This window comes from Dromaius novaehollandiae, chromosome 25 (genome assembly GCF_036370855.1).
Source record: "Dromaius novaehollandiae isolate bDroNov1 chromosome 25, bDroNov1.hap1, whole genome shotgun sequence".
Classification (NCBI taxonomy): domain Eukaryota; kingdom Metazoa; phylum Chordata; class Aves; order Casuariiformes; family Dromaiidae; genus Dromaius; species Dromaius novaehollandiae.
The window spans coordinates 967,723-991,496 of NC_088122.1; the positions used below are offsets into that span (position 1 = coordinate 967,723).

Here is a 23,774-nt window from a genome sequence, read left to right on the forward strand (position 1 = left end):
GTGGGTTACTCTGCCTGTGTAATCCAGCCCGTTCCTGCAGTCCTGCCACACTGAGTGATTTCACCCAGAAGATGTTCCTGACTGTCCTCACTCTAGTTAAAATGTTTGGCTTCTTTATACTCTCCTACTAGTGGTTAGCCTGCTGCCTGATTTATGCACTTTGGTGTGATAAAAGGTGAAGACTTAGGCAGACTTCCCACTTTAACGAGTGATCCTATGTCCGGCGGGCCCAGGGGGAGACCTGTGTCCGCTCTGCTTGCTGGCGAGGCTCTCTGGCCTGTGGGGCTGCAGCTGGGCGTTGCACGTTCCCTTTGTGTTTGGGGGAAAAACACCCGGCTCTGCAGTTTCTTTGAAGAATGGCAGAGTGTGTGGGGTCCTTTTCCCAGTCACGGGAGAATCGGTGTTGAGCCCTCTGCACGGAGTGGGCCGTGCACCCACGGGAGCAGTGGGTGAAGACAACACCCTCCCGCTGCTCGGCTGCTGGCATCCGCTCGGGCCTCCTGCCGCCGTAGGTAGCGGGGCCCTGGGCGCGCGCTCGTGCCGGTGCGGGGTGCTCTGCTAGCAGCAGCGTTGATCTGCCGGCTGAGCTGGATGTTCCCCCCACGCGCGGGCAGGTGACTGTTACAGTGGGAGAACGTCTCCAGAGCAGTAATATCAGCTATTATACACTTTTAATGCAAACAGCAGTATTTAAACCCAAATAAGAGCTGTCACTCCAGAAAGTGACAGGTAAATTACTGGAAGATGTGTGAAGTTCTCATGCATAATTTGTGCTGTTTCAGAGGGATTAGAGACCTGAAGTTTAATAGTGGCCCCATAGACCAGCACTTCCCATATTACAATTAGCCTGTGTGGGTAGACTGAACGTGATTTTCTTTTAATTAAGACTTGAGTGGTGATGTTCTTTTAACCTTTCAGTTACTTCACGAGTTGCTGTATAATATTGCTCACGCAGCTAGCAAAATAAAGCATTGTTTCCAGACAACCTAAATGTCCCCTTAATTATTTAGCACTTGGGCGTTCTGCTTTTGTGGAGGTGGTAGACTGAACTGGACCAGTCCACGAGCTGTGGATTCGTTCACCATCAAACACTAGTCTGTGTAGCCTGCAGCTCAGGAAGTCCCCAGGGAAGTGACCCTCTGGAGCAGGAGAAGGGCTGTTCTCTGCTGGATGTTCCTGTGCCGCTTTCCCGAGCCCCCATCACTGACTGCTGTCAGGCTGGGCACTGGGCGCTGGCTTAGGTAGACCTTTGCACGTGGACATGTATGGCTCTGCGTTCTCAAATCAAGGGCTGTATTTGATCAGCATGGAACTAATTCCTCTCCTGTCAGACATATCACCTGTGGCTTGGTTTGCTCTAGAAAGAGCTACAAGCACAGCCCAGATTACCCACGCACTTGCAAAGAAGAGATTTGATTCCGGCTTAAACACTGGCTGACCGAGAACTGGTCTGCTGTGTTGGATCATTCTCTCCACTTTATCCTGCAGCTCCTGATCAGGCAGTGATGAAGGTCAAGCTGTTCATAGGACTTGTCAAGATATCTTAAAATAAGGCTGCTAACAAGAGCAAGGACAACAGGGGCTAGTGAGGTGGGATATAGAGGTGCAGTCTGACAGGTGAAGTGTTTGTGATGGGCAGAAATCTGTTCCGCAGAACTGCGAGACTTCCTCCTAGCAAGCTCACGTGAGGAAGGGGAGGCGAAGAGGGAGCCTCGCGGGGGTATAGGCTCTGCTCTGTCACGTCTGCGTGAGATTTGCAAAGGCAAGGGGGCAGCTCGCAAAGAGAACAAACTCAATCTTTCTTTCCCCAGTCTTCCTGCAGGATCCTTTGAACTTGCTCAGCTCTGTGTGAGTTACACTTCTAATAGAGTGCTGTTGTATTAAAATAAAATTTAGGAAAAAAAAACATCTTGTAAATGACTGATCAGTTCAGTTGTAGTTCCGCTGGGCAGCGAGAGCATGAGTACCAGTGACTCACAGGCAGGAGTGGGTGTTCGATTAGCGAGGGAAAGAGGGAACCTCATTAAATCTTGCGTTCTTCAGAGAAAGAAGGGGCTTTGAGAATGTGCTTTTATTTTTAAAGAGTTATTTAAAGATTTATGCAGTTCCATAGAGAGCCTTAAATGCTACATGCCCCTGGTTCAATCTGTGTTAAACATCTCGTCTGACGGAAGCGCTGAGGAGAGAATACTGAGGCACCGAGCACGTGACAAACCATTCTTTGCAGAAGTGGCTGCCTTCCTCTTTGGAGAGGGAGCATATGCAGTAAATGGATTTAAGCATCTTGCTTGTTGCCTTTGTGCTGCATTTCAGATTTAGAAGGCTGTGCTCTGCTGTTCACCCATACCGTAGTGTAAAACCCTCCTTCAGCTGTAGCCCCTGCCTCCTGCAGAGGCAAATGGCTGCATAGCTTGCTTTTTCTGTTGTTTCACTCGTTCAGCATTCAGTCTGAGACTGGAAAATAAAGGCAAGACTAGAGTCTTAAAGTAATGCCTAGCACTTGAAAAGCTGTGTTTCTAGCTGCAAATCATGTGTGCGTGTTTACCTGACAAACACAGCGGTTCAAAAGCTCTTCACGGTTTTATTTTGAAACCTTTTTTTGTGCCTGAATGAGCTGGATGGAGCCATTAAGAAATGTGAGAGGTGGCAAGGACGAACACACGCATACTCAACGCCTTTCAGCCCTCCTTTTATTTATTTTATTTTTAGTGCTGTTCAGCTGGTAATGGTGAGGTAGGATATAGTCGTTCAAACAGACATGGCACTGGGTCACTGGCTTCCGTGTGGGCAGACAGTTGCCAAGATGTCATCCCATGTTGAATTTTTATTTTCATTAATTTGCACGTCAGCAACTGTCATTGGTGAAGGAGGTAAAATTAGCTTGCAATTCACCCTCCCGCCTTAGTATCCATAATAGATTCCTGGGATTGTTCTTTTGAAGGAGGGTGGGAGGGGGAGGAATAGTCGCACAAAAGACGAATGAGCTGGTTAGGTTCTCTTTTTTTTTTTTTTTTTTTTTTTTTTTTTTTTTTCCCTCCCCAGTCAAAAATGTTAATTGATTTGGCCTGAGTTCAGCTGAAGGAGGGGAAGGATAAGTGCTCAGCTTTGCTCTGAATGGGGCTATTCGAGGCTCTGCAGGCATGTAATTAGAACGTAGGAAGAAGTAAAATAAAACCCTGAATTTGAGTGGGGAAGCGTGGCTGGACGTGGTGGTCCTGGGCAGCAGCTTGGCCATAGTGAGCCACGATGCTCGTGAGTGGCTGGAGAAAGCCGAATTCCTAGGGGAATTCTGAGGGGCCAGTGTGTCCCCCTCTTCTAGGGGGGCTTTCAGAGGTCGGAGGCTTCAGCTTTTTCTAGCAAGTCACCCTCTCTTAAGGGATTAGAAGCTGAAAACCCATCAGACTGACAGCCAGTCTGCAACTGGCTGGGCTGCTGAGTGTGGTTATTTCTGCTTCATGCTCTTGAGCTACTCAGTTTACCAGTCATGTTCAGGAAGGTCCCTGGTACTGCATCCTTCCACTATGGCATGGACGGAGGTGCCTCCATCCTTTGTGATGAGCTACGTGAGGACTCGGATCTGCATTTCTCAGGAGGTGCAAGGTTGGTGGCTCCAGCCTGAGGAGAACGGTGGGTGTCCGGCATCAGCCCTGGGGGCAAGAGGCCTGGCTGTACAAAGCTGGTAGACACCCCTGGCAAATTCATCCTTCTCTTTTGCAGAAATGCTCAGGTCAGCTCCAGCAAGCCAGTAACTGGGAGCTTGTTCAACACTTGGTTGAGCCACCTGGGGAGGGATACAAGGGGCAGCTGCCCACCAGCAAGTCAGTGGGCGAAGCAGCCTTTTCTGCGTGGGGTCAATTGCACTTGTAACCCCAAATCACCCCACGACAGTCAGATCAGCTCTAACCTCCTCCTCTCTCGGCCTCTGGACCCCCGTGTGGCAGTGCTTCCCAAGCCCCTTGGACACCAGCAGTGCCTCCCCTCTCTTTGGCCCCAGCCATGCTGCTCTGGTCCAGAGGCCCTGCTCCGAGGTGCTGTTGTGCCCAAACCGCAGTGCAGGGAAGGTGCTCCCAAGCTCCTACCGAGCCAGAGGCACGGCTGACTGGTCTAGAGAACTAGCTGCTTTGATCTGCAGATCAATCAGCGGGGTAACTTCTCCAGTTGATTCCTGCTTAGGCCCAGCTCTTTAGCTAAGCCTGCTCTTTAGAGGAAGAAGGTGATATACACCCTGGGTTCTCTGGTGCTCGCAGCCTGCTCCAGGCCAGGCTGGCCTTGGAAGCGGTTGAGCTGCTGCCTTCTTTCTGAGCAGGCATTTTCATTCCAGCCTGATGGATGCTGCTGCAGCCTGCACTTTGCTCCAGTGGGCAGGACCCCCTGTCTCTGCACAGGTGAGGCTTTACCGGAGCTGCTCCCTGCCAGGCCAGAGCCTGGTGATCTGGCTGAGGCAAAAGGCCCGTGACCTGGGCCAGGTCCAGGCTGCTGCCTCCTTTGCTGTTTTGTTTCTCTAACTGTTCAGGGAGACTGATCCCTCCCCTGTGCAGCCCTCTGGGGCGAAGAGAGGTGGGTGCTGAAGACTGAAGACGGAGCTTGTCTGAACGAAGTGACCTCCATGCCCCATTGCGGCTTTTGTTTCCCAAATGACTCTTCCACCCCCAGGGCAGGACTTGCTGTGCTTAGCTGCAGGAGTCCCGGGAAAGCCAGACAGAGATGGACGGAGGGAAGGAGGGAGCAGAGCGAGCCGTAACCCACATAGCACTGCAGCAGCAGGGATGCCCCGAGGGATGCACGGAGGCTCAGAGCAGGGCTCAGGGTCGACCCTCATTTTTTTCCTCCAAAGGAGAAGCTCCTCTCCCACCGCCCCGTCTCTGCGCGTCCCCCTCCTCCCCTGAGCTCGGCGGTGGTGGGGTGATCATTGGCGCAAGTATAGAGATGACGTGCCGTTTGGCCTTGGCGGGGAAAGGATTGAGCATCCTTTAAAGAAAATTATACATAATCGCCTTACAGCCTTCGCTTCCACTCAAACCTCTGAGTCATAACTGAAGGGCCCTGGAGCGTGACGTTCCTTCTGGAAGGAAATTGCCTTGGCCGGATCCGGTGGGGGGAGAGCTGGGAATCTGACGAATTCCCTGCGCGGCCCTGTGTCTGATCGGGGGACGCGCTACATTACTGATCGGGGGACGCACGGCATTACGTGTGCAACGGTGTCCCCTTCCTCTTGGGGCCAGGGCCGTGAGGGCAGCGCACGGTTGTCCCTCCCCTGTGAACGCTCCTGGCTGAATGGATGTGACCCGATCCTGAATCGGGCAGTGGTGGCAGACAGATGCCTGTGGAAATGGCTCTTATCTGCTGCGCTGAGTCACTCGGAGCGAGCCCTCAGCGGAGGGGAGATGGCCCTTTCGGAAGGGGATGCAGCACGGGCCGTTCTCCCGTCCTGCTGTGCCCTTTAGGGGACAGTGGCATTCAGGCTCCTCTTGCGTTGCTGTTTAAGCGGTGGCTGTGCAGCCCCTGGAGCAGCCGCACTTCCATGAGCAAAGCAGGTCTTCCAGTGCGTTGTAAACACTGGTTATTTGTTTTACAAACATGTCTTAAGCCCTTAGGTGCTCTGTGGGTAGGTAGTTTGGGCTGACTTGCACCCTCTTCCAGAGAAGGTAACAAAAGAAGGGAGGGAGGAGGGGAAGAGAGAAGCGGTGGAGGAGGAGTGACTTGGCTCTGCTGCTGCCCAGCTGTGTGGCTCTGGCCAGAGACCAAACTGCTGCCTCAGGTTTCGGCTCCATTGGCTTCACGTGCTCCTGAACACTGGCAGTGCCAAGGAAGGCTGGAGCGCTGCGTGCCTTCGGAGCATCCTGCTCAGCAGCCCTCGGGGTCCGGGAAGGGCTGCACGCTTCCCCGTGCTCGCGCGGCGAGGTGGTACCTTAACTGCGGGGGCCTGGGGCCTGCTGCGCCCACACTGCTCGCTTGCTGCCTCGGGGCTTTTCTTTGGGTTTTTTTTTTGCTTGCACTGAGTGCGTGCTGGGAACCACCAACCCCGTGTGCCTGAGAGCGACGTGGGGAAGGTCAGCCCTTGTTCTCGCCTGTGGGAGCCAGGAGGGAGGGAGATACGGTCTCCAAGTCCCTGCTTCGTGGAGCTGCCGTTTGCACTGTGGCCCCAGAAGGCACGGAAACTTGCCGTAGTCTTCCTCCGAAGCCACGTGCGTTTTGAGTGATTGAAAGAGCTGATCTTTAGTTGAAGTGATGCCCCCGGCCTCACCATCTCGCTTCCCTTGCAGGACAGGTGCCTGAGGAGGAGGCAGGGCAGAACGGGCAGAGCCGCAGCAAAGGGCTGCCCAAGGCCGTGTGCATGAACGGGACGGAGACGGGACAGCTGAGCACCAAATCGAAGGCCGAGCGGCGGGCGAGCGCCTCTTCCAACCCCTCCCGCAAGGCCTGCTCTGCCAGCAGCAAGATCCGCAAGCTCTCCACCTGCAAGCAGCAGTGAGGCGGCCGTGCTCGTGCTCGTTGCAGGTAGGGGGGAGCGAGTGCCTGCTGGTGGGGGGGGCATCCTTGGTGCCTTGCTCGGGAAAAGGGGGGAGGGCTTTTGATCCCAGCCATGGGCAGCAGAGAGGGGCTGGGAGAAGAGGTGTTTGTAGGTCTGCGCGACCCAGTTGAGGAGAGGGGAGAGAGTCCTCCCGCTCCCCCCATGCTCTGCAGCCTGCTGCTGCCAGCCTCACCACGGCCCTCCTGGCTTTTCGCAGAGCGCAAAGCCTCCAGCGTGCCGAGGAGCTGGGCTGCAGCAGGATGCTGAGCGTGGGGGAGGCTTTCGGGGGGGGGGGGTCCCTGAGCAGGGCCTCAGTGGGACCTCCCCTACGAGCCGGGAGGGGGTGGTGGTGGCTGCGGGACTGGGCCAGCCAGCGACCTGCACAAACCCCTTCCCGTCCCTGTCTTGGGCATTTGGGGAAGCTGCAAGCCCTCCCTGCTTCCCCCCCCCCCCCCCCCCGCTTTTCCGGCTCTTTCCTCAGCTCTGCAGCCCTGTCCCCTTCTTCCCACCCCTCATTCATAAGTGAGCCAGCAATGACTCATGTTCAGCACTCATCCACCCCCGTCCTCACTCTTGCGCTCGTCACAGGCGCTCTGTGGGGCTGAGGCTCTGTTATCTGTTTGGATCACGACCAGCTTTGTGGTGTGAAAAAAGCCAGGAATAAAAGCCTGTTCCTCCCCCTGCAGCTGTCAGGCCCGCGCTCGGCCGGAGTGGCAGCTTTAATCTTTAATTCATGGCTGGGAATGAGTCACCTGCACGGGGAGTTACTGTATCGGCAAGCAAATGCCTCGGCTGCAGGTCTCCCCGGGAGCTGCTTGCTGTTCCTCTCGCCCCTTCCTTCCTGCTCGGTTACCCCTGCGCGGGGGCTCGTCCCCCCTGCCCTGCCTGCCGCCAGCCAGCAGTCTCTGGGAAGGAGAAGGTCTGTGCAGGCTGCCAGAGCCTGGTTAGGTCATTGCCTTCCATCTCCCAGCGCTCCAGCATGAATTACAGGGGCTGCCAGGATAGAAATTGCCTGCTTCTAGCAGCGCCCTTCCCTTTGGTTGGTGCTTTAAAGCATTTGGAAACAAAAAAGCAGTCCTAACTCCTCCTCGTCATCAATGAAGCTCCTCAGCTGCCTCTTCTCCTTAGATTTTTGTTTCCCGGCTTGAAGAGGGGTCTGGAGCGCCTGCCCAAACGGGTGGGCTGGGTGCTTTGCAAGCACCCCCTCCTCTGGCCAGACCAGCCTCCTGGGGGCCCCCCCACTTTCTATTTGCAAGGCACGGGTGGGAGTCTGAGCCGTGGGGCAGGGGTGTGATTTGCCCGTGGTCACTTGCGTGGCCGGGGCAGAGCTGGGGCTCGGGCCCCAGTTTCAGCACCAGCCCAGCCCTGCCTAACGTCCTCCTCCTGTGTTCTCCCCCCAAACAGCGTGCCCCAGGGCCCGGGCCAGCCTGCATCCCACTTCCTTGCCCCATCTCCGTGTCTCTCCTGGGAGTGGACTACGCTTGCAATCCAAAAAGAAAACAAAGGAAACCAACCAAGGAGATGCCCCCCCTCCCCTGCTGCCCCTTCGCTACGGACAGCACCAGGAATCGGAAGCTGATGGTGGCGAGAGCCTACTTACCACCTTGGAAGAAGACATCTCCAGCTGCGAAGATGCTGCCCCTCCTCCCCCTAATCACTCTTTGCCAATCAAGACACTGATTCTGTTTTTAATTTTGCGATCGGAAGGGTGGGATGAGCAGGGTCGGGGTGCAGTGGGATCAGCGCCCCTCTCCCCGCCGGAGGTCCTGCCGTGCCCACCCTGGCTGTGTAGAAGTCGTGCAAAGCCATTGCCGTGCACTTTATGTTTTAGACTACTGTTATATATTATATATTTTCCTCTTTTTTTGTTTATATTTGCGGTATATTTAGAGATTCCTACACATCGTGATGTGTTTAAAATAAACCCGATGAGGAAAAAAAAACAGGTATTAAGACAAAGCAAAACTCTATTAAACCTGCATGCTGTAAAAGGGCTCAGAAAAGGGAATGGGTGCGTTCATAGTCTTTTTTTTTTCTTTTTCTTTTTTCTTTTTTTTTTAAAGAAAAAAAATAAAGTGAAAATGGAGAGGTGGGTTTCATGTCCTTCCTCCTGCAAGAAGAGGGTCAGGGGAGCAACGTGGGTCTGGGGCCAGCCTGTCTGACCAGGGCTGCGCTCCCCGGGAGCGGATGTGGGCCACGGCCAGCCAAAACTTGCTCTTTTTCGAGCAGCCGTGGGCCGCGGGGGCAATGCGCGGGGGGCAGCACCAGGCTCCCTGCCCTCTCCTTCCCTGCACGCCACGACCTCGCATCTCTCGGGGAGGGAGGAAAAGATGGTCCCCCCAAGCCCCCGGGTGCCCAGGCAGGGGAATCGGGGTGGGAAGACAAGAACCAAACTCGACGAAGTCACAGGTTTTGTTTTGTTTTCTTTTTTTTTGTTTGTTTTTATCTCCTTTGTTTATAGACATAAAAAGGCTGAGTTGGAGTTGGAGTTAGTGCTTTGGCCAGAGACTTTGCAGAGGGGAAGGAGCGACCTGGCCTCTTTGCTCACATGCAATAGGGTCACCAGGGAGGGGGCGCGGGGCAGGTCTGCGGTGTGGAGGGGGGCCCTCGGCCGAGCCCTGCCTGCCCCTCCTGCCCGTTCCCGCTGCCAGGTCTCCCAGGAAATAAATCTTGGGCTTTTTTCTTTTTTTCACCCGTCCTTTGGAACACGAATAAAAACCCAACAAAAAGCTAACCCCTTCCCCCGGAGCAGCAGCATCCACCTCTGTAAAAATCAATAAATATCCACTGAATGCATCAACCCAGCGCCGAGCTTTCGGGACGGGCAGGGGCGAGGCGAGGAGCACCTCGGGGCTGGCGAGTCGCATGCAAGCGCCTGCCCGACCCGCGCTCGCCTCTCCTCCCTCGTCCCTGCGTGCCGGGGGCTGGCGAAGAGCCGCCTCCCTCCCCTCGGAATTACAGGGGGCCCCAGGGCTGGTCCTGCTCCCCGAGCCCTGAGGGCAGTGGGCTGCAGAGCCTGGCGCAGCCCGCGGTGCGCCCGTGCCCCGGGAGGGACCCGCGGGGCCCTCGAGCATCCTCCCTGCCCGGGCACCGCGGCCGCCGGCCCCCCGCTTCCGTGCGGCTCCCCGCGGGGCTGGGTGAGCGCCAGGCAGGGGCGGCGAGGCGATTACCCCCTCCCCAAATTACTGCCGCGTCCTGCGCCCCGCGGGGACAGCACCGCGGCCGCCCCAGCCAGCGGCGGGATGCCCAGCCCCGGCCCCCTCCCTGCGGCGTCCCCAGGCAGACGGGGAGCGAGGCGTTATTGCTTGTAAAAAACCGGGGAGAGAGGGGAGAGCGTATCTGCTACACAGCTCTGCCGTGAGGTTAGTTAGGGTCAGGCCTCAGCTGGAGTTGGGGGTTTATTAACAGGGTCCCTCGTAACCGACCTCCTGGCCGTCGTCGCGACTGGCTTTGGCAAACGCTCTGCTCTGGCTCTCGGCCCGGCCCCGCCGGCCCCGGGGGGGTCCCCGGGGGGGTCCCGGCAGCCCTGCGCCCCCTCCGGGGCCGGGCGAGCCCGGGGGCCCTTTGGCACCTCTCTGTCCCTCGCTCCCGGGAGCGAGGGGGCTCGGCCACCCCACGCTGCCGGACCCCTTCCATGGGGCTGGCTTCGGCCGGGGCCCCCGCCCCTGCCCCGCGCGCCCTCCGTGCCGGGGGGCCGCCCTTCCCGTGGCACCCGCGCTCCCGGCGGCCCGGGCCGGGCACCGGGCTGGTCCCAGCGCCGGCGGCGGGAGGGGTCGGAGCCCTGAACCCTGGTGGGGCCGAGCCCCGCCGTGCCGGGGTCTCTGCCCCCCTGGCGCGGGGCCTAGACGGGGCTGTGGTCGGGGGGGGCGTCGCTGGCCGCCACGGCCACCACGCGCTCCGCGCGCTCTCCCGGTTGCCGCAGGTGCCCGTAGAGCCGCTCCTCCAGGCCGCCGGCGATCTTGTCCATGAGCTCGGTGCCGGAGCCCAGCCGCAGGCACCGGCCGGGGCCGGGGCAGTCGCCGCCGGGGCTCTCGGGGCCGGCCCTGGGCTCGGGCGCCGCCTCGCCGGGCTCCTCCACGATCACCTGGATCTCGGGGTCGGGCAGGGCCGGGGCGCCGGCGGCCCCGGCCTCCCCGGCCTCCCCGTCGCCGGCGCTGACGACGCGGGGCAGCGGGCCGTGCAGGCGGGCGTCCAGCGGGGAGTTGGCGCTGTCCCCGCGGCGCAGCGGCGTGCGGTGCCGCTCCAGCGCCGGGTACCGCACGCCGGGGTCGCTGTACTGCTTGGCGTGCTGCCACTGCTTGCGCAGGTGCGTGCGGGAGCGGTGCTTGCCCCGCGGCGGCGACTCGTCGAACTGGGGGTCGTGGCGCACGAAGGCGTTGAACAGCGCGTCCGTCTTCTCGTCGATGCTGTAGTCCCGCCGCGGCGGCGCCTCCCGCCCGGGGAACATCTGCCCGTAGGGGGGCCAGGCCAGGGGGCTGGGGGGCGGCGGGGGCCCCCCGCCCGCCGCGCCCCGGGGCTCGCCGCCCTCCTCCTCCTCCTCCTCCTCTTCCTCCTCCTCCTCCGGCTCCCGGCCCTCGAAGCTCTCGAAGATGGTGCCTTTCCGCCCCGCGCTGGTGAAGCAGATGCGCTTCTCCGAGGCCGTCTGGTCCTTGGGGTGCCCCTCGTCGCCCGCCCGGCTGGGCGCCTCGATGGAGGCGTAGCCGCTGTCCATCTGCAGCAGCTTGCGCGTGCCCGGCTCCGAGTCGGGGCCCTCGGGCTTGGGCCGGCCCCAGGGCTTTTCCTCCGGGCCTTCGGCCTCATCCAGGGAGGAGGAGGGGCAGGGGGGCAGGCCGCCGGCGGAGGAGACGCTGTCCCCGCCGTCGCTGCGCACCGAGTCCTGGTCGTTGCTGCGCTCGGAGGAGGCGTAGAGCTCCAGCGAGGCCCGCAGGCTCCAGATGTCGTGGTAGGCGCTGGGCTGCTCGGGGCCGCCGGCCTCCCCGGGGCCGCCCGCGCCCCCCTCGCCCGGCTCTAGCCTGCGGGCAGCACCCCGGCGTCACGGCCGGGCCGAGACCGCTCCCGGCACCGCGGAGCTCGCGGCAGCGCCGGCACCCGCCCGGCCCCCCCGGGCTGCGCGGCGCCGCCCTCGTGCCCCCGCCACCCTGCCCAAGCCCCCGGCCCTGGCCCCCCCGAAGGGGCAGCAGCCCCCGCGCGGGGTCCCCCAGCGCCCTCCCCATCCCCTCTATCTACTGAAAAATACCTGCCGAGAGAGGGTGGGGGGCTGGCCGGGGAGGGCAGGAAGGGGCCGGCCGCGGGGTGGAAGGCCACGTCGTCGGTGCGGGCGATGTACTGGATGATGTCGGTCTGGTGGGGGTCCCGGTCCTCCTGGTCCATGCTCTCGCTGGCCGCCCGCTGCCGCTGGAACTGGCGCCGCTTCGGGGAGCCTGGGGCGGGCGGGGGGCAGGTCAGGGGCCGGCGGAGCCCCGGCGGGCGGCCACGGCCCGGGGTACGCGCCCCCCCCGCCGCGCCCGGCCCCCCCCCCCGCGGCAGCACCCACCTCTGGTGTCCAGGCTCGAGGCCCGCTGGGTGCTCTCCAGCTTCCACTTCTTGATCCTGAAGTAGGGGCTGGCCCCGTCGAGGCTGGCGTGGCGGCGCAGGCGCGTGAAGAACTGCAGCACGGTGCCGGGCGCCGGGGCCGGGGGGGCATCGCCGCTGCCCGCGCCGGCCGCCTTCCCGCTCCTGGAGGCTGCTGTGAACTGGGGGGGCCGAGGGGGCCGTGAGAGCCGGCGCGGCGCAGGGGTGCAGCGAGGCCGCGCGTCCCTCCCCCCCCCCCCCCGGCCCCCGCTTGGCTCCTGTGTCCTGCTGCAGCGGATGCACAAATGTCCCCGGGGGCAGAGGACTGGGGGGGGTGGGGGTGGCAGAGCCCGTTTCCAGCCAGGTGCCCCCCGCCCTCCCGAGCGCCCAGCATGGAGCAGGGGCCCAGCAGCCCCCCGGGCGCCCGGGGCCGTCCCTGCGCTGCCGCGGGCGCCGGCAGCCCCCGCCCCGCGGCCCCCCCGGCCGGCACTCACCGCGGGGCCCTCCCCGGAGTCGGAGGAGGCGGCCGGGCTGGCCTCGGCGAAGCTGGCGTCCACGGTGGAGTTGTAGGTGTCCCCGGGCAGGGCCGAGCTGGGGCACACGGCGTGGCTGGGCAGCGCCGGCTGCGGCAGGGCTCCCGCGGGGGGCTGCAAGGCAGGCGCGGCGCGCTGGGGGGGCCGTGCACGAGGGCCGGGTCCCGGGGGGGCCGCCTGCACCCGGCGCCCCCACCCATAGCTGCTGCTGGGCCCCGAGACCTCCGTCCCCACGTCCCATTGCACCCCGCGTCCCCGTCCCTCGCTGCGCCACGGGACCCCGTCCCGGCAGCACCGCGGGGACCCGGCCCGGGGGGGGGGGGGGGGGGGTGTCCGTCGCTCACCTGGAAGATGGCGAGGCCGGGCTTGGCGGGGGGCAGGCGGGGGGTCATGGCCAGGCTGTTCTCGCTGGACTCGCACTCGTGGATGGTGACGATCTTGAGGGCGGGTGGCGGGAGGTGCAGGTGGGTCAGGCGGGCGTTCTTCAGGTGGTGGAAGTCGCCCTCGGTCAGCGTGTACCTGCCGGGCGCGGGGGGTTAGGGGCGCCCCGGCCCCCCCGGCTCCCGCCCGCCCCGCGGCGCCCTCACCTCCTGCCCTTCTCCTGGGTCCTCCTGCCCTGGTCGAAGAGTGCCGCCTCGTTGAAGGAGACGCGCCGGGCGGCGGAGGAGCTGGAGGACAGGAACCGCTCGCCCTCCGCGTCCCGGTAGCTGGAGGACGACAGGCAGTCGGGGTCTTCCATCTTGATGGTGATGTCTGCGGGCAGCGGGGGGGGTCAGCGGCAGGGCGGCCCCCCCCGCGCGAGGTGCCTGCTGCGTCCCCGAGCTGAGGCCGGGTGAACTCGCCGCTGCCAGCCCGGGTGGCCCTGCTCCAGGCCTGCGGTCCCGCAACCAGGGCCAACGACAGAGGAGACAGGGGGTCTCCAGCTACCCCCCCCCGCGCCATCACCGCTACCCCGTCCCTGGAGGGGCTGCACTGGCGGAGGGGCCGGGACCTGCCCCCCCCCGGCCCAGGAGGCGGCAGGGAAGGGGGGGCCACGGCACCCCGGCAGCATCCCGGCAGCCCCGGCCGCGGCGCTCACCCTGGGCCGGCTGCGAGTCGTCCAGGTAGGTGGTGGTGGTTTTCTCGGGGTCATCGCTGGCCCTGCGGAGCGGGCGGGAGCGTTAGCAGCCCCCCTGCGCGGCGCCCGCGCCCCGGGGCCCGGCGACCCCCCCCCAACCTGGAGTGCCGGCGATCGGCCTCGCAGCAGCGGCGGCAGATGATCAGGACGCCGGAGAGCAGGACCAGGGTGCCCCCGATGAAGATGGAGAGCAGGGCGAGGAGCAGCACGTAGCCATCCTGGGGGGACACCTCGCCGGGCACCGCCTGCGCCGGCGACACCGCGGCTGAGCCCCCGCGCCCCGCCATACCCCCCCCCTCCCCCCCGCCGGACCCTCCCGGAGAACCGGGGCACCGTCCCGCCCCTCCGCCCAGGCCCTCGCTGGCGCCCGCCGCGCCGTGCCTCAGTTTCCCCGGTTTGCCGCCGGGGCCGGACACGCTGCAGCAGCCGGGGGCAGCAGGAGGGCGGCTGCGGGGGGGCGACGTCCCCGGCGCCCCGGCCCCCCCGCCCGCGCCCCCCCTCGCCGGGGCCGTCGGGGCAGAGCCTCCTCCCGCGCCCCGGCCGCCGCTGCGTGCGCCGCTCCCCCGAGGCAGCCGCCGCGGCGCGGGCGCTCTCCCCCGCCGCCCCCGGGCCTGCTGCCGGCTCCCCGCGGACTCGCCTTCACCACGGCAACCGCAGCCGGGGGGGGGCAGAGCCCCCGGCAGCCCCCGCCGCGGCGGCAGCGGGACCCCGGCCCTCACCGCGGCCTCGGGGCAGGGGACGGTGCCATCGGGGGCAGCCCCAGGGCGCTGCGGCCCCCGCCCCGCGCCCCAGCCCCGGCGCCTCCGCGGGGGACGAGCGGGGCGCGGAAGGTGCCACCTGCCCCGGGGCTGCCGAGCGGGGCCGGATGCCGCGGCGCTGGGAGGCCGGTGCGTCCCCACCCCCCGTCCCGGCACGGACCCCCTCCGCCTGGGCAGGGTCCCCCTTGCCATCCCCGCGGCCGCGGCCCCGGCACGGACCCCGTCCCCTCCCCACGGGCACGGCCCCGGCACGGCCCCGTCCCCGCAGCCACGTCCCGGGCAGGGACATCGTTCCCAGCCCCAGCCCCAGCCCTGTCACCACGGCCGCATCCCGGGCACGGACCCCAGCCCCATGCCCAGCCCCACGGCCGCATCCCGGGCTCAGACCCCAGCCCCATGCCCAGCCCCACCGCCGCATCCCAGGACGGACCCCAGCCCCAGCCCCCCGGCCCGAGCAGGGTCCCCGTCCCCGTCCCCGTCCCCGCCCCCGGCGCCGCCCCGGCCGGCCCCGGGACCCGCGGCGCCCCTCACCGTGCTGCTCTCGGTCGCGTTGTCCCAGGGCGTCGGGTCATCGCTCATGGTCCGGCCGGGCGCGGCCCGCGGCGGCGGCAGACAAAGGGCGGCGGGGCCGGGCCGGGGCGGCGGCGGTCTGGGGGCCCCGGGCCCTGCCGGCACCGCGGTGCGGAGCTGCCGGGAGGGACCGGGATGAGGGATGGAGGGAGGGAGGGCGGGAGGGATGGAGGGAGGGAGGGTGTGGTCAGGAGGGATGGAGGGAGGGAGGCAGGGGAGGATGGAGGCATGGTGGGATGGAGGGAGGGGCGGAGGGTGTGGTCAGGAGGGAGGGAGGGTAGGTGAGGCGGGGGGCGGAGGGAAGGTGGGCACGGAGGGGAGCTGGGGCCCGGGGGGGCGGCAGGAGGGGCGGGGGGCGCAGGGCCGTTCCCCCCGCAGCCCCCCCGCCCCTCCCCAGGGGCCCCGGGCGCCCGGCAGCCCCCTTGCCCCGCGCCAGGCACGGCCCCCGGCCCCCTGACCCCGGCCCCGCTGCGGGCCCGCACCCACGGGCTGTGCACGGGGCGGCCCAGCCCCACACGGCGCCGGGGGCACCGGCCCGGCCCCCCCGCAGCAGACCCCGCGCCCCGGCGAGGACGCGCTCCGAGGCCGCAGGCCGGGGGTCTCGTGGAGGCCCCCCCCCCGAGGCAGCCCCCGCGCTCGGGTGCCCGGGGCCGGGGTACCATGCTCCGGGGGGGCCGTGCTCCGGGGGGGGGGCTGCATTCCTGGGGGGGGCCGCGTTCCAGGGGGGGCCGTGCTCTGGGGGCATCGTGCTCTGGGGGGAGCCATGCTCCGGGGGGGTCCACGCTCCGGGGGGGGCCACGCTCCGGGGGGGGGGGGGGCTGCATTCCTGGGGGGGGCCATGCTCCGGGGGGGGCCACGCTCCGGGGGGGAGCCATGCTCCGGGGGGGCCTCCCCGGCGGCAGCGCAGCGGGCAGCCGGCCTCCCCGCACGCAGCGCGGAGGCGCTGGCGTGGGCACCGCTGCGCGCTGGGTGACGGCGTCTGAGTCAGCCCGGCCGCGGCTCCGTCACCGGACTGTCACCAGACCCAGACCGGCGCCAGGTGCCCCGGCCCCCGGGAGGGGAAGGGGCTGCGAGGGGCCGGCGGGGCCGGGGACAGAGGGACAGACGGACGGGCACCGCCGCACCCGCTGCCCTGGCACAAACCCCGCCGGCACGGGAAACCCGGCGGAAGCCTCCTCTTCCTCCCGCCCTGCACAGCAGAGCCCCGGGGGGGGGGGGTCTCCCCATGGACCCAAGCCCTGTGGGTCCGTGCGTCCCCATCCATGCCTCCCTGTCCGTGTGTCCTGTCCGTGTGTCCTGTCCGTGTGTCCCCGGGCTGCCGGAGGGGCCGGGCACCACGGGAGGCGCGAAGCCGCCCTGCAGCAGGGCTGGGGTGGGCGACGCTGGGGCCCAGGAGCAGCCGTCGGGGCTCGCCCCGGGTGGGGGGGGGGGGCAGCACGTTGCACCGCGCCGGCCGGGCCGCTCCGAAAACCGCTCAGAATCAGGTCAGGGAAAAACATGAATGGAGCCCGTGGCAGGTCGGGAAAGCGGCAGCTTGTGGGGACGGCGAGGGGGGGTTTACCCGTGCCGGGGACAGCAGGCCCCGCGGTGTGTGTGTTGGGGGGGGGCAGCCCCGGGCGATGCTCTGGGGACCGGGGACCGGCCGCGCAGGGACCCCCGACCCTGCACGGGCCCTGGGGCGTCCCGGAGCCACGCGGGGAGCCGAGCGCGGCCCCGGCCCCACCACGGCCCCCCGCACGCGGGGAGGGAGCGGGGACCCCTCCTGCGCCGGCCCTGCCCGGCCGCGGGGGCGCCGGGGGCTCCGGGGTCGGGGGCCGCAGCGCCGGGGTGGGACCCGGCAGGGCCCCCGGTGCCCCCGGCGCCCGGGGAGGGCGAGGACGGGGAGACGGGGGCGTGGGGAAGAATGTCGGGCCTGTTTCCCCATCATGGAGGAATTCAGTCTCCATGGCGACCCGGCGGGAACAGGCCGGCCATTGTGCGGGCACCGCTCGGGGGAGCCGGTCCCGCGCCGGCGCCTCGGGGACGGGGACGGGGACGGGGACGGGGACGGGACCGGCCTCGCGGGGGGCTGCGGCGCGGGGCGGCGGGGACGGGGCCGCTGGGCAGCCGGGGCCAGGCCGCGCTCCCGCGCTGGTGCCCGGTGCCCGCCGTGGGTCGTGGGTCGTGGGTCGGGGCTCGGGGCTCGGCCGCGGCACCGGGCGCTGCCCCGGGCGGCGGAGGCGCAGGGGGGCACCGCGGGGTCCCGGCACCGCGCGGGGTCCCGGGGCGGGTTTGCGCCCCAGACGCGAGCGCGGCCGCCTGTGCGCGGGCGCCGGGGGTCCGCTCGGCCCCGGCCCCTGCCCCGGCCCCTGCCCGGCCCGTGCGAGGGGCGACGCGGGGCCGGGCCGGAGCCGGGGACGTGGGGCGGGGGCGGGGGGGGGGTGCAGGGCAGGGACGTGGGGCGGGGGGGGGGGGGTGCAGGGCAGGGACGTGGGGCGGGGGGGCTTGGGGAGGGAGCGGGAGGTGGGGCAGGGACCGGGGCAGGGATGCAGGGGAGGATGCGGGCAGGGAGGGATGAGGCAGGGCTGCGGGGAGGGGGCAGAGCGGGGATGCTGTGGGGCAGGGATGCAGGGCGGAGGCAGACCAGGAGAACCTGTGGGGCGGGGATGGAGGGGAGGATGCAGAGCAGAGGCGATGTGGGGCAGAGATGCAGCCGGGGGCACAGACAGGCGGATGTGGGGCAGGGATGCAGGGGAGAAGGCAGAGCAGGGGGATGTGGGGCAGGGATGCAGAGCAAGGGGGATATGTGGGGCAGGGATGCAGAGCAGGGATGTGGGGCAGGGCTGCAGGGGGATGTGGGGCAGGGCTGCAGGCAGGGATGCAGAGCAGGGGGGACGCGTGGGGCAGCCACGGGAGGCCGTGGGGCAGGGCCGGGCTGGGAGCGCGGCAGGTGCCGGCGGCGGCCCCGCCCCCCGGGCTGTCGCGATAGGCGCTGTCGCGATAGGCGCTGTCGCGGGGCGGGGGCCGGACACTCACCTAGAGCCGCTGCCGGCGCCGGGGCTCCATCGCGCCGCTGCGCTCGCTGCGCCCGGCGGCCCCGCGATTTATGAATGAACCGGAGCCGCCCCCGCGCGGCGCGGCGTGACGTGACGTGGGGCCGGCGCTGCCCCACGGCGCCGCGCGCCCCCCGGCCCGGCCCGGCCCCCGTCTGCCCCACGGCGCGGCACGACCCACCCTCCCCCCGTCCCTGCCCCACAGCGCGGCACTGCCTGCCACCCTCACCATCCTGCCCCACAGCGCAGCCCGGCCCCATCCCTGCCCCACAGCACGGCACTGCCCCGTCCCTGCCCCACAGCACGGCACTGCCCCATCCCAGCCCCACGCCATGGCACTGTCTGCCACCCCCGCGATCCTGCCCCACAGTGCGGTGTGGCCCCATCCCTGCCCCACAGCACGGCACTGCCCCGTCCCTGCCCCACAGCGCAGCACTGTCCCATCCCTGCCGCACAGCATGTCACTGTCCACCACCCCTGTGTTCCTGCCCCACATCACAGCACTGCCCATCACCCCCGCAACCCTGCCCCACAGCATGGCACTGCCCACCACCCCCGCGATCCTGCCCCACAGCATGGCACTGCCCCATCCCTGCCCCACAGCGCTGCCTGCCTGCCCCATGGCACAGCACCATCCCATGTCTGTGCCCCATATCCCAGGCATGGCCCCCACGTGCCTGCCCCACAGTCTGGACACAGCCTCTGCACCCCTGCCCCACACCCTGGGAACGGTCCCCTGCAACCCTGCCCCACATCCCCAGCCCCACAGCCCCCAACCACACAGCACCCCACAGCCCTGCTCCCCATTGCGCCTGCAGCCCTGGCCCACACCCTCCTGCTCCCCCAAGGCCTCCTCCTGCCCCCCAGCCCCTCCTGCCCCGGGAGGGCCAGCGCCGGTGGGACGCCACGTGTCCGGGAGGGCCGGGCACCGCCACCGCGAGGGAACAGGGCAGATCCCCCCTGGGGCCCTGCCGTCTGGACACACACCCCTGGGGCCACGCGCCCCACGGCACAGGGCTGTGGGGCAGGGCCGTGGGGCAAGGCCTGGCAGCTCTGTCTCCAGTCGCGCTGCGGGCGCCAGGACAGGGACACCGTCCCATGCGGCGCGAGTGTCCCGTGGGGCCGAGCAGTGGCATCCTGCGGGAGGAGGGGGCCGGGGAGGGGGACAGTGTGGGGCTGCAGGGGGTTGGCAGAGCGGGGCAGCAGGGGCCGGTGGCGCTGGGCAGCCCCAGACCAGACGCCCCGGTGATGGGCACGTGCGGGCACAGCCGCTGCCGGGCGCAGGGCGCAGGCTCGACGCCTCCCTGTTTCTACAGGCCCGGCCCTGGGGGGACGAGGCGACCCTACAATAAACAGGAGGGGGAGGACTACAGCTCCCAGCTGCCCCCGCGCGCGGCGTTGCGTGCCCGCCCTCCGGCGGTTGCGTCACTTCCGCTCCCGCCCCGGCGCACCCTGGGGTTTGTAGTCCGGCGGGCGCCGCTCCCCGGGGCGATGCGTGGGCGGCGCCGCGGCGCACGCTGGGAGTTGTAGTCCCGGCGGCTTCCCGGCGTGCCCCGCGCCCGGCCCCGCTCGCCCTTGGCGTCGCCCCGGCCCCGCTCCCCGCGCCGCCATGTTCTCCGCCCGCCGCCTCCTGGGCCTCGGGCCCCGCGGCCTGCCCCTGCTGCGGCCCCGCGCCCGCGCCTACGCCGAGCCCGCCGCCGCCGGCCCCGCGCAGATGGCCTTCACCTTCGCCTCGCCCACGCAGGTAGCGCCGCGCCGCCGGGGGCGGGCGGAGGCCTCACCGGGGCCCCGCGCGGTTTGCGGGCTGCTGCGGGCAGCACGGCCCGGGGGTGCTGGGGGCGCCGCCCGCCCGGTGGCGGCCGGCGGGGCGTCCCTGTCCCTGTGCCTGGGGCCCGCGGGGGCCCTCGGGCAGCGGAGGGGGCGGCGGGACGGGGCCTGGGGGGGTGATGGCTCCGCGGGCCTGGAACCGGCGGACGAGGCCGGTCGGGAGCAGCACCGCGGGTTGCGGGATTATGGTCTCGTCTGCTCCCGCCCGGCTGCTGCTGCCGCCCCGGGCCCGCCCTGCTGCCGCCCGTGCCCGAGGCCGTGCCGCAGCGACGGGAGGGACCCTCGGGTGCCCGTGGCGCCGCGCCTGCCTCCCCTTCGCGGTGCAGGCGGGCAGCCGGGGCCGGGCCCTGCCGCTGCCTCCCCTTGCAGCTCTGCCACGGCCCGCGGGGTGCCGTTCCTGCTCTTCCAGCCCCGGCCCTTTTCCTGGAGCCGCTGCAGCTGTTGGGGTGGTGACCCGGGCGCTGCTCGCAGCAGTGGCCCACACAGCTCCTGAAATGCCCCGGGCTGCTGGGGGAAGAGGCTGGAGGAGCTGCACTTGCTGCTCTTCGGGGCACGGTTGCGCTGGCAGAGCGCTCGGTGCGTGCGGGGCGTGATGCCACGGAGCCGCGGTGTCGCAAGGCAGGACTTGCACGGCACCGGCAGAGCTGTGTGGGATGCCCGCACGGAGGCTGCGTCGCCAGCTTCTGTCAGAGCGGTGACGGTTCGCGTCAAGGTCTCCCTACGCTCTTCTCAGGCTTCTCTTAGCTGCGCCCTTTGCCTCTCGCCCACTCCTGACTTTGCGTCTCCGCCTGCTGCCTCCCTGCCGCCGCCACCACACCTCTCCGAAGGCTTGGAGCGCTTTTCCAGTCCGCTTGCCAGGCCCCCTCCTCCAGAGCCCGGGTCCCGCCCTGCGGAAGGTTCAGGCTGTACTGGTCACACCTTGCCCTGCGTTAAACCGTCGCCCTGTGGCCTGCCAGCTGCTCGGAGCAGGGCTCTTGCCTCAGCCCCGCACGCCCTCTGGGGTGGGAGCAGGCTGCGCCCCGCGTTGCTCAGCTCCCGGGAGTCACGGGAGCGACCTTCATCCTTCCCCTTGCTGCCGCCCCTCTGTTCATGGTAACAGCTTGTTTCCATCTGCTCTGCCCTCCCCGACCAGGTGTTTTACAACGGAGCCAACGTGAAGCAGGTAGACGTGCCCACGCTCACCGGCTCCTTCGGTATCCTGGCCTCTCACGTCCCCACCCTGCAGGTCCTCAAGCCTGGAGTCGTGACGGTCTATGCTGAGGATGGCACGGCCACCAAATACTTTGGTAAGTAAAGCAGGCGGAGCCTGGAGGGAGGAAAGTGTGCGTAGGGGGATCGTTCTCAGGGCTGTCATGAGGGAGACTCTGCCGATCAAGGTGTGCCCTGGTGGAGTTCCAGGAATTTCTGCTTTCCCAGCCTTCTAGTGGCTGCCGGCGGCCGCCGCGGCTGGCCCGGAGGCCAGGTGCAGGGGAGTTGCTCTGGAAGGTGGTGGCTCAGCAGATGAGGCAGCAGTCTGGGGAGCAGGTTTCCTCGATCCTGCTTAGAGGCTGCTGCTGAGTGTCTGAATTTCCTCTGCTTTAGTTTTCCTTTTGGTAAAGCGAGGCTAACGCTGTCACGGCGCTCGTGAGGGATCTGTGGGGCTTGGTACATGTCATGGAAGGACTTTGAGGATTTGCTCTGGCCAAGGGATCTCGGAGCTTTCTGGGATCCGGTTAGCGATGGTCGGCCTGAAACGCGCAGAGCAGCCTCTTGGTGGAGGCGCCCGTGGCCGTGGGAGCTGACTGCCGTCCGTCCTCTGCCCTCGTTCCCGCAGGGAAGCAGGAAAGTGGGTCAGTCCCACGGGTACCGGAGACAGGAGGGCGGCTGTGGCCGCCGTGGCAGAGCCATCCTGCGTGCTGGCCCCCAAACGAGGGGTCTCCGGCAGCCCTGCCTGCGCCCTCTGACTCAGTCCCGCTGTTGTGCCTTTGCAGTGAGCAGTGGCTCTGTCACGGTCCACGCGGACTCCACCGTGCAGGTGCTGGCAGAGGAGGCGGTGACGATGGACATGCTGGATCTGGCTGTGAGTACCCCGTCCCCGTGGGCTGGGCGGCGCCCGGCCTTTCTTGGGCAAGCGCTGGCAGCCAGGCTCCCTCGCGGAGGGGAGTTTGCTCCCCGCTTCTCTTTCGTGGGGCGGTTGTCTCAGGAGCTTCCCGTGGCTGTGGAAAGCACGCCACGACCAAGGGCTGCGTCTTCATCCTGAGCTTCCCGTCGCCCACTGGTCGGGATCAAAGGCTCGGAGCTCCTCTTCAGGCTGTGGGGAAAGGAAACGGTGGAGTCGTTAACCCTTCTCCAGGCCACGTCTCAGCTCTCGAACAGATGCTGAGCTTGCCCCTCCCCACCCCCTTAGTCTCGGGACCAGCTTTTCCACAGCGGGGCCTGTCGATAAGGAGGCCGTTGTCAGCACTGGCTTGTAAACAGGCCTCTGCAGCCCTGCGTGGGGCCCTGCGCGCGGAGCTGACTGCGGCAGTGACGGGAGGGCAGTGACTCAAGGGCTGCAGGACAAGTCACCCTGTGGTGGTCTCTCGGTGACGCATTCCTTGTGCTCTCGTGTTCAGACTGCAAAATCAAATCTGGAGAAGGCTGTTTCGGAGATGGCTGCAGCATCTGATGAAGCAGCTAAAGCAGAAGCCCAGATTAAAGTAGAAGCCAATGAAGCTCTCGTAAAAGCCCTGGAGTAATTAGGGTACGTGTCTCCCGTATGTATCTTGGCCGAGATTTCCAGATCTGCTCTGGAGCTGAGTCCCTGCACTGTGCTGCCCGCAGGGAGCTTCCTCTGGGCTGCCCCAGGGCTGGGCTAACGGTCTGTGCCGGGGTTTTAGGGAAGGGGGGTGGTAGGTCTGTCCGTCCCCCCCCCCCGTGTTGAGCTGTCAGCTCCGGGGGGGCGGTGGGGGACCCTGCCCGGAGCCGCTAGATGGCAGCAGGGACCGGCGCCGCGCCCCGCCGCCCCGGGGGCCTCTGGGTGAGCAGCCTGACGCCGGGACGCGCTGGGAACGCAGTCAGCAGTGGGGCAAGAGGCTCGCCAGCCTCGTTGCTGCATCCCGGTCCCCGTTGGGACATGCAGTCTGGGACTGGCCGCGCCGGGAGGAGCCTGGATGCCTGGGGCCCCTGAGGGAGCGATGTGTGGCCTCTGTTCCGTGTATGCTCCCTTCTGTTAGAAACAAACAGCTTCTGTCTCCGGGGCGGGAGGGCAAGGCAAGGCAAGGCAAGGCTGGTTACCTCATGGCCCATTTTCCCTCTACCCTGCTAAGACTGTGCCTCATCCCTCCTTTTTTCCCACGTGCTGGCAGTTGGGAGACTCGCTCAGCGGCCGTCAGCGTGTGCTGTGCCTGGCAGGTGAGTCACTGGAAGCCTCGCGGATGGCCTCTCCCTGGAGCAGGTACAGCAGGGCAGCGGCTCCCCATTATCTCCCTGATCTCTGGTCCCTTTGCCCTTTGGCCTGTGTGGGTCAGCTCTGAGAGAGCCAGTGGCTCTTGTTTACTCGCTAAGCGGCAGTTTAACGACCTTAGTGAGGGCCAAGCCCTCAGATCGGTATCCGCTGTTCTTCCTAGCCCACCTTGCATTAAAACCGACTCCGCTTCTGTGTGTTGCAGGAATCCCGCTGTCGATGTAAAGAAACCCCAGACTGTCCTACTTGTCCTGGCTTCCCCCGTTTGTACAGATGGTGCGGGACAAATGGAGGTGGAGAAAATGCTCTGATCAATTAAAAGGAAATGCAGTCCTGTCTTGTAGCATGTGACCTTCTTCTGAGGCAGCAAATTGCAGCTTGTGCTGTGCTGGTGGTTAGCTGCCCGGGGGCAGGTTCCTGCCCCCGCGTCGGGGTCTGGCAGGGCGCAGTTG

At 66.8% G+C, this 23,774-nt stretch overlaps 3 protein-coding genes across 5 annotated transcripts in view; 2 read left to right on the forward strand and 1 right to left on the reverse strand.

Moving 5' to 3' along the window:
- The window catches only part of STK11 (serine/threonine kinase 11), a 49,687-nt gene extending 41,090 nt beyond the window's left edge, over positions 1–8,597 (forward strand). The window contains exons 10-11 of the mRNA XM_064497424.1: positions 6,264–6,498; positions 7,916–8,597. Of these exons, the coding sequence (XP_064353494.1) occupies positions 6,264–6,472 (209 nt within the window). The 3' untranslated portion in view covers positions 6,473–6,498; positions 7,916–8,597. The remainder of the gene's footprint in view (positions 1–6,263; positions 6,499–7,915) is intronic.
- Positions 8,598–8,911: 314 nt separating this feature from the next.
- CBARP (CACN subunit beta associated regulatory protein) lies at positions 8,912–18,130 on the reverse strand. Of its 2 annotated transcripts, XM_064497403.1 has the most exons (10): positions 18,055–18,130; positions 15,001–15,156; positions 13,811–13,956; positions 13,673–13,734; positions 13,182–13,347; positions 12,939–13,113; positions 12,556–12,708; positions 12,045–12,243; positions 11,748–11,931; positions 8,912–11,523 (listed from the first exon to the last, which is right to left on the reverse strand). In XM_064497403.1, exons 2-10 carry the CDS (start codon positions 15,046–15,048, stop codon positions 10,353–10,355), a joined length of 2,304 nt encoding a protein of 767 aa, XP_064353473.1. In that variant the 5' UTR covers positions 15,049–15,156; positions 18,055–18,130; the 3' UTR covers positions 8,912–10,352. The 2 variants fall into 2 exon arrangements, with proteins under 2 accessions (XP_064353473.1, XP_064353472.1); XM_064497402.1 differs by lacking the exon at positions 18,055–18,130 and having other exon boundaries at positions 15,001–15,285.
- Positions 18,131–19,580: 1,450 nt separating this feature from the next.
- ATP5F1D (ATP synthase F1 subunit delta) lies at positions 19,581–23,658 on the forward strand. 2 transcript variants are annotated; one of them, XR_010385092.1, is made up of 6 exons: positions 19,582–19,815; positions 21,031–21,184; positions 21,869–21,957; positions 22,493–22,620; positions 23,225–23,270; positions 23,528–23,658. XR_010385092.1 is itself a non-coding variant. In XM_064497439.1 (5 exons), exons 1-4 carry the CDS (start codon positions 19,681–19,683, stop codon positions 22,613–22,615), a joined length of 501 nt encoding a protein of 166 aa, XP_064353509.1. In that variant the 5' UTR covers positions 19,581–19,680; the 3' UTR covers positions 22,616–22,620; positions 23,528–23,658. The 2 variants fall into 2 exon arrangements, 1 of the variants encoding a protein (XP_064353509.1); XM_064497439.1 differs by lacking the exon at positions 23,225–23,270 and having other exon boundaries at positions 19,581–19,815.
- The last annotated feature ends 116 nt before the right edge of the window (positions 23,659–23,774 follow it).

Excerpts from the sequence above, each read along its gene's own strand:
- CBARP (XM_064497403.1), bottom strand. The coding sequence starts at position 15,048 with ATGAGCGATGACCCGACGCCCTGGGACAACGCGACCGAGAGCAGCACG. Across the intron at positions 13,348-13,672 it reads CGACTCGCAGCCGGCCCAGG|ACATCACCATCAAGATGGAA; the intron begins GTGAGCGCCGCG and ends CGCTGCCCGCAG. Across the intron at positions 12,244-12,555 it reads ACTCCGGGGAGGGCCCCGCG|TTCACAGCAGCCTCCAGGAG; the intron begins GTGAGTGCCGGC and ends CGGCCCCCCCAG.
- ATP5F1D (XM_064497439.1), top strand. The coding sequence starts at position 19,681 with ATGTTCTCCGCCCGCCGCCTCCTGGGCCTCGGGCCCCGCGGCCTGCCC. Across the intron at positions 19,816-21,030 it reads CCTTCGCCTCGCCCACGCAG|GTGTTTTACAACGGAGCCAA; the intron begins GTAGCGCCGCGC and ends CTCCCCGACCAG. Across the intron at positions 21,185-21,868 it reads CACGGCCACCAAATACTTTG|TGAGCAGTGGCTCTGTCACG; the intron begins GTAAGTAAAGCA and ends GTGCCTTTGCAG.